The following is an 8,489-nucleotide window of genomic DNA, read 5'->3' as shown; positions in this document are numbered from 1 at the left end:
ATGGATAAGGAAAGAATTTAGGACAAAAGAAAATAAAGAGAGCATTACAAAATGTAAAATGGATCATCCTGGGGAGGTCTCTTAACCCTCATTGCCCCCCACCCCCCCAAAAATGTAGGCTTCTGTGCCAGGGAGTTTCTATTTCTTTATTTCTGGTCCCCATGGCCTTGCAGAACCTGGCTGCTGCCAGTGCTACCTCCTCCTCTAAGGGGGCCAAGCCTGGGGTGGGCGTGGCCTGCGGATCTGTGGGCAAGAAGTTACAGCAGGAATTGATGACCCTAATGATGTCTGGAGACAAAGGAATTTCTGCCTTCCCAGAGTCAGACAATCTCTTCAAATGGGTTGGGACTATCCATGGGGTTGCTGGGACAGTATATGAAGACCTGAAGTACAAGCTCTCCCTGGAATTCTCCAGTGGCTACCCATATAATTCTTCCATTGTGAAATTTGTCATACCTTGTTACCATCCTAATGTGGACACCCAAGGCAATATCTGTTTGGACATCCTCAAGGACAAGTGGTCAGCTCTCTATGATGTCAGGACCATTCTACTATCTATCCAGAGACCGTTGGGAGAACCCAACATTGACAGCCCATTGAAAACACACGCTACTGAACTTTAGACAAACCCCACAGCCTTTAAAAAGTACCTCCTGGTAACCTACATGAAGCAGGTGATTAGCCAGGAGACCTGACCATGGCTACTCAGCCTATCTTCCTTTCATTTTGTGTATATGTGTATGTGTGTGTGTGCATCTTTTCCCCCTCCTCCTAACATGTCTTCTCTCTTCTGTACAGGGCTGTATCATACTGTTTTCCTTTTTCTTTAAACTCTAGTCTAGCCTTCAACATTAATGTATAAATAAATTTGTTTCATTTTGTTTTGAATTATCTTTAATAGCTAATAACAATATAACATTAACCATGGCTTAATTACACTGTCATTATAGTACATTTTTGTTGTAATGGTTATCTGATTAAACCAGCCAACCTATATTCCTACATAGAACAAACAATCTATAATTTGGCATTAAGAAAACCTTTAAGAAAACTATATTAAGTAGTTGGGTACATTAATTGCCATTAAGAAAATTTCAGGGGCAGCTAGGTGGTGCAGTAGATAAAGCACCAGCCCTGGATTCAGGAGTACCTGAGTTCAAATCCAGCTTCAGACACTTGACACTTACTAGCTGTGTGACCCTGGGCAAGTCACTTAACCCCCCGTGCCCCGCAAAATAAATATTGTAAATATACGGATTTATAGCTGTGAATTAAATATATTAATCTTTGATCCATGGGTCAATTGAGTGTAAGTTCATCAGCTATCTAATGCATATCCCTTACAAATGCCTTAGGACCAATGACATTGTCTTCCTGGTATTCCTATAAACAACCTCTAGATGGTGTGCCAGACACCTCTACCTTGTAAGAAATGATGACCATCAGTACAGAGAAGCATAGAAAGACTTGCATGAACTGACACAATGTGAAACAAGTAGAGCCCAGGACAAGAATATACATAAAGATATCAACAGTGTAAATGAAGAGCAACTACAAGTCAATCAAAACTGAATGTTGGAAAATGATAAAAAACAGATTTTATCTCAAAGAATGGATATGAGAAGACACTTCTCCCTGCCCCTTTGCAGAACTCAGGGTCCACTGGTGTTAAGCATCACATAGAGCATTTTTCAATGTGTTGATGTGTGTTGGTTATTTTTTCCTCTTTTTCATTTTATTAAAAGTTCTTTGTTAAAAGGCATAGCTCTCTGGGAACTTGAATAGGGAGGCATACAAGGAAAAATCCAGGTGATATAAAAACAAAAGTTATCAATGAAGTATTAAAAAAGAAAATATGTAGGAGGAAATCATTTACCCTTACTTAAATTGTAATATCAGGGCTGTAAATCTCCTCTATAGGAGAGAGTAACATTGCCTAAGGGGCCATTTAGAGTCTAGTAGAGATGAGAAGTAGGTGAAAAATATAGACTAAAAGATGATGAAGAGTTGCCAGGCATAGGTTCTCTGAAATAGCTGATGCTGAAAACCTATTAAACAACCGCCCCTCCCCCACACTGATCCATCCTAGGAAGCTGAACAAAGAAGTTATCCCATGGAATAGGAACAAAGCTTCACCAGTAAAAACCAAGCCAAACATGATCTTTAGCTTCAGTGGTATAAAGTGGAGGTGGCTTTGGAATGGAGAGATGGCTGGGGAAAGAGGAATTTCAGCTACTGATTCCAGAGGTAGAAATGGACAGTTAAGAACAGGAGCTATCTGTAATTTAAAGGAACAAAGGCAGACCCCTGGCAAATGACAATACTGGGAATAAAGTTATTGGTAAAGCTTCATTCCCTCCAGTGTCTTCAGAGCAAGATTTTCTTCTCTCTTGAAATATGTACCTTTTTTCTCCACCATAGGGAGAGGGCAAATGGTGTCAGTTGGTTTATAAGGAGGGTATTTTGTCACATAAGTTTTCCCATTATGATGGTTCAATAAATGTTTTATCACCAGTGCTGAGCTATAGTCATAAGACCAGAGACAATCAGGTAAGAAATATAACAGTTTACTATCCTAGAGAATTCTACTAAAAATTAATTGAAAAATGAACATTTTAGCAAAGTGGCAGTATATAAAATAAGCCCACACAAATGAACAGCATGTCTATATATAACCAATAAAATCCAATAGGAATTGATGTAAAGAGAAATTCCATTTGAATAACTACAGACAATATAAAATACTTGGGAATCTACTTGCCAAAACACACATAGGAACTATATAAGAACATTTCCAAAACATTCTTTGCACAAATAAAGGCAGATTTAAATAAATTGGAGAAATAGTAATGCTCATGGGTAGGCTGAACCAATGTATTAAATGACAAAACTACCTAAACTAATAAAAGATTAAATGAAATATAAATCAACCTACCAAAGACTATTTTATAGAACTAGAAAAAGTAATAAAATTCATTTAGAGGAACAAAAGCTCAAGAATATAATAAGTGCAGTAACCTAGTGTTTGATAAATCCAAAGATCCCACCTATCTTGGCAAGAATTCATTATTATGCAAAAACTGCTGGAAAAACTAGAAAGTACTCTGGTAGAAATTAGACATGGACCAACATCTCGCACAGTATATGAAGATACAAGATTTATACATAAAGGTTGACTTCATAAATGAATTAGGAATCTCACTACCTGTAAGATCTATAAATAAGGGAAGATGTCATGACCAAACAGGAGATATAGAGGTTCACAGGAGATAAAAAGGGAAATTTTGATTTGTTGTTGTTGTTCAAGTTGTTTCAGTTTTATCCAACTCTGAGACCCCATTTGGGGTTTTCTTGGCAAAGATACTAGAGTGATTTGCCATTTCCTTCTCCAGCTCATTTGGCATATGAGGAAATTGAGGCAAATAGGGTAAAGTGACTTGCCCAGGGTCACACAGATAGTATTTGAGACAAGATTTGAACTCAAGTCTTCCTGTCTCCACACCTGGCACTCTTTCAACTGTGCCACCTAGCTGCCCACAGTTTTGATTATGTAAAATTAAAAAGTTTTTACACAAACAAAATCAATGCAGGTAACATTAAAATAAAAACAAGATATTGAGGGAAAATTGCAAAAAGTTTCTCTAATAAAGGTTTAATTTTTAAGGAAACAGGCAACAGTCAAATTTATAAGACTAAGAATTATTCTGCAACTGATAAATGGTCAAAGGGGTAGTTTTTAAGTGGAAGAAATGCAAGCTATCAATAAGCCACATGAAAAAAAATTATCTAAATCTTTAATACCTAGAGAAATGCACATTAAATCAACTCTCACATATATTAGATTGGCAAAATTGACCAAAAAACGAAAAAAAAAATAGCTAATGTTGAAGGGACTACAGGAAAATAAGTTCATTAATACACTACTCTTAGAGTTTTGAACTGGTCTAGTCATTTTGGAAAGCAACTGACCCCAAAAGAACACTATAAGGTCTATATGCCAAAGAGATCAAAGAAACAGGAAAAGAACCCATATGTACAAATATACTTATAGTAGCTCTTTTCATGGTGTCAAATGATTGGAAACTAAAGGAGTGTCCACCAATTGAGGAATGGCTGAATAAGTGATGGTATATAAATACAATTGGATATTAGTTGCTATAAGAAATGATGAAAGGGAAGGTTTCAGAAAAACATGGGAAGACTGGCACACACTGACACAAAATGAAGTAAGAAGAACCAGTAAAATACTTTGTACAATAATAATATTGTAAATATAATCACCTTTAAAAGACTTAGGAATTCTGGTTAACACATTAACCAAACACAATTCCAAAGGGTTAATGATAAAATATGCTATCTCCTGATAGGAAATTAATGGATTTGGAGTATAGTTTGAAGTGAATTTTATTTCTATTTTTTAAAATAATAGCCAGTGAAGGAATGTGTTTTGCTTGACCATAAATGTTTGTAACCAGTCTTCTTTTTTTCCTTTTTTGCTTTCTCAATGGGTGGTAGAAGGGAAAGAATTTAAATTGAAAATGAAATAAAATGAAACTGAATGATAAAAAAAAGAAAGAAAGCTAATCCATACAAAGCTATGGAGAAATTGGGTAACTCTCCTTTTTTACAAAATAGCACCTAGAAAACAGAGATATCCATATCAGAACTATGCAGTGCAACCATCTATTGCAATTAGGTGGACTTTTTTATAATAAACAAGTGGAGAGAACTAATGGACACTGATATAGGGAAAGTCTGAGAAAAAGAGACCGTCCACTAGTTGTACAAGGCCATTCTGATTCACATGTATGTATGTGTATATCTATGTATATCTATCTATCTATCTATATATATACACATATGCATACACATACACATGCACACATATCTATCTTCTATCTATCTATCTATCTATCTATCTATCTATCTATCTATCTATCTATCTATCTATCTATCTATCTATCTACTGAAAGTGGTGAATCCAGTAAAGAAAAGTATTATTAAAGAGCAGGAAAACTGAACTAGAGGCAACTATTTTTCTGCCCCCAAACTGCTGCAGAGCTTCCTAAAATACAAATTAAAAACCACAGAAATACAAAGACCTTGATAGGCAACCTGACACTGCTGCCAGCCCAGGTGTAGAAAAGTCTATAATGTTCCTGAAGGTCAGTCCACACCAACTATTAGATCAGGTATAGGGACAAAGAAGTCAGTGACAAGAGTACTAGACCCAAATGAAGAAACTAGGGAGCAGAACACTTAAGTGACTTGCCCAGGATCACAAAGCAATGAGATTTGAACCCTGGACTCCCAGATTCCAAGTCCATTGCCCTATGAGGGGGGCAATGAGGCAGTGCAGTGGATGGAATACTGGCCCTGAAGTTGCAAGTTCAAATCTCACCTCAGACACTTACTAGCTGTGTGACAAAAATCACTTAACCCCAATTGCCTTAAACATTCAGGGCATTTCCAGTTATCCTGATGTATATCTTGCCACTGGAACCAGATGGATCTGGAGGAGAGAGTGAGGTTGGTGACTCTGCACAGTCCTCCTTCACTTAAATCCAATTCAGTGCAAGTTATGACATCACCCTGATGTCATGGTTATCTTCAAGAACAGGACAAACAACAACAACAACAATAACCAGTATCCTATCCACTAAGCTAAATGGCTTCTTAAGTGAATAAAAGAAGCATGGAGCTGGAGAAAGGAAATCTAGGGGAAGCCATATAGAGAAGGACAAAAGAAAGCTGATAAAATACCACAAATGGCTGAGAAACAAAGGCTTGTGTCACAGGCTAGAACTTAGTGAGTACAGGGCCCTTTTCCTCTAGACAGTGGGTGGGGGAGAATAGGGGAATTGCTTACTTTTTTTTTCTTTTTAAATGTTTACCTTGTTTTTTTTTTTTAATAAGCAATAGTAATCAGCAATTGTACTTGTTGAAAACACTTTTGGGGAAAAGCAACTGAGAAAGAAACTCTCTTCAAAGAAGAAATAGAAATAGATCTAACACTGAGATGTTTTGCTTGAAACTTGGAACTAACAGAGCTATAAAAAATTACAGTTAACCCCTCCACATCATGATTTTCCTCAATATATTGAGGGAAAGAAATTAAATGGGAATTTTGGGGGAGTTTTGTGGAAGCCACAGATGACACGTGAAGGTCAGCAGATGACAGAAAAAAGTTTGGAAACTCAGAAATGCATAAAATATTTGTAGTGTTGTATTATATACAGATTATATAAACAGATTTTATCTTTTAATACCATAATAATTTAGACTTCCCTGGTACAAAGAAAGGGCCAAAATTTTATGCTATTTTCCAGATTGTGGGGGCACTGAGCCCCTAACCCCAACAATGTAGAAGGATTAACTGTAAATGTCTTTTTTCTTTGGCCCGGGGAATGAGGGTTAAGTGACTTGCCCAGGGTCACACAGCTAGTGTCAAGTGTCTGAGGCCAGATTTGAACTCAGGTCCTCCTGAATCCAGGACCAGTGCTTTATCCACTGTGCCACCTGGCTGCCCCCTGTAAATGTCTTTTGACACTATGCCCCAGAGTGCAGAAGATGAATATATACTGGGGAAAACCAATCAGGACAATGATGGGGACCCCCTTTTACATGACCCTCAGTATATCTTTTCTTTTCTCTGTGTGTACACATATACACACAAATTTATATTCTCTCTATGCAAAAAAAAGGCCTTGAAAATCGAGTTCAGGGACTTCAGAACAACTGTTTGTGAAAAGCTAAAGGCCACACCCTAAAATCCACATGGCCCATACCAGGACTGGGAAGGTTGCCTGTCATTTGTCTTCATCCTATATCCAGTTCAGAGTTTATGCTCCCAAGAGATGTAGTCCCCTTATAAATTGATGTATCATGTAATGTAATTGATTATTAAATCGAAGGAAAGCAGTCCTGACTGGTGATGGTATGGGATTCAGTAACTGAAAAGCCATACTAGATGTCTAGTAGGAGGGATGAAGGTCCAAATGAACCTCTTCTGTTGTATTTTTCAGAGATTCCTGCAGGACTCCAGGCACTGGCCTGGTCAATGACATCTATCACCCTAGAGTCAGAACTCCTAGGAGCAGGTGCAGTGCAGAATAGTATGGTCTACTGGGAAGTAACTTGGTCCCCAGTGTTCTCAGCACATCCCTAAAGGCTTGGCGCTCACTCAGGAGGGATTTCTAGCTTGTGTTTTAGCATGAGGGCTATGACAGAAGGTGGTATACAACTCTTCCAGTATTGTGGAATACTGTGCAATACTGGACCACACAACACATTACCAGACAGTGGACCCTCAAAACAACTGGGGAAATGGGTAAGCAGGTGGTATTAGGTCAAGTGTGTCACAATGCCTTCTCAGTTGGGTCCTTGGGGTCTCCTAGGTCACAGATCTGGACTTAAGTGTGTGCCTATCTAATTTTTCAACAGTTACTGAGTTTGTGAGGGAAGGGGGGTTTGGGGGGTGGGTTACAGGGGACCTTTTCTTGTTGGACAGGATTGAGTTCTTAAAGTTTTCAGGGAAGCTTTATTTCAGGGTCAGGAACAGATGGGCTGTTGAGAGAACTATAGAAACTGGCTGTAGGTCTGGGAAGCAGGGGGGCCAAGGCCTAGTACTCCCCAAATTGTATGTCTTCTTCTCCACAAACCTACCCCTTTCTGATACTTTTACTAGCAAACAGATCAAGCAAGAGACTATTGGAAGGACTGCCACAACTTCATCTGTGATTAAAGGTGGGACTATAATATGAGCTATTATTATTCCCATTTTGTAGAAGAGAAAACTGACGAATACGAAGGTTAAATGACTTGCCTAGGGTCACACAGCTAGTAAGTATCTGAAGCTGGATTTGAACTCTGGTCTATCCAAATTCTATTAAAGCACATGCTTTGGTTCCTTGAGCAGATTTAGCTCCCTATCAGAAACTATTTTTTGATTTCAAACTTTGAGTTAGAAATGCTTCTGTTATCTGTGGAAATTCTTTTCACGCTATTAATGAATCTTTTGCCCTTTGTTTTAGCCATTGAAAAATGTAATAGGAGATAAAAATGGGAATTTTTTTTTCATCAAAAGGGGGAATGTTCCTAAGGGTTAAGAGTGATGAAAAAAGTCGCATATAAATATTTATATATTAAGTAGGCATAGCAATTCTCTTTCAAAGAGGATAAAGTATTTTCACAAATAGCCGACATTTATATAGGGCTGTGAGGTTTGCAAAGCACTTTACATAGTTATCTTATTTGATCTTTACAACAACTTAGAGAGGGAAGTTATTATGCTCCTGATCTTACCAAGAAAACTATGAATCAGGAAGTTAAATGACTTGTCTCAGATTATATAGCTAATAATGTGCAAAGGGAGAATTTGAACAGTAAACCCAGCAATTTTTCCACTGGGCTGTTTCCTCAAATAACTCACTATAATAGCGTTATCTTAGAAGTCAATTAGGCAAGAGGGGATGACTTGATCTATCTTT

The 8,489-nt window shown here is 37.7% G+C and overlaps 1 protein-coding gene across 1 annotated transcript; it reads left to right on the top strand.

Annotated features, from left to right (window-relative positions):
* Positions 1 to 79: 79 nt before the first annotated feature.
* LOC122742950 (ubiquitin-conjugating enzyme E2 C-like) lies at positions 80 to 987 on the top strand. Its single transcript, XM_043987559.1, has one exon. It carries the CDS (start codon positions 162 to 164, stop codon positions 621 to 623), a length of 462 nt encoding a protein of 153 aa, XP_043843494.1. The 5' UTR covers positions 80 to 161; the 3' UTR covers positions 624 to 987.
* Positions 988 to 8,489: the final 7,502 nt, after the last annotated feature.

The sequence above is a fragment of the Dromiciops gliroides genome, chromosome 2 (assembly GCF_019393635.1).
Source record: "Dromiciops gliroides isolate mDroGli1 chromosome 2, mDroGli1.pri, whole genome shotgun sequence".
Lineage (NCBI taxonomy): Eukaryota > Metazoa > Chordata > Mammalia > Microbiotheria > Microbiotheriidae > Dromiciops > Dromiciops gliroides.
The sequence above is the reverse complement of the archived record's forward strand: the minus strand, read 5'-3'. Positions and strand labels throughout refer to the sequence as shown.

Bases quoted from the DNA above. Each gene is read 5' to 3' on its own strand.
- LOC122742950 (XM_043987559.1), top strand. From the start codon at position 162: ATGGCCTTGCAGAACCTGGCTGCTGCCAGTGCTACCTCCTCCTCTAAG.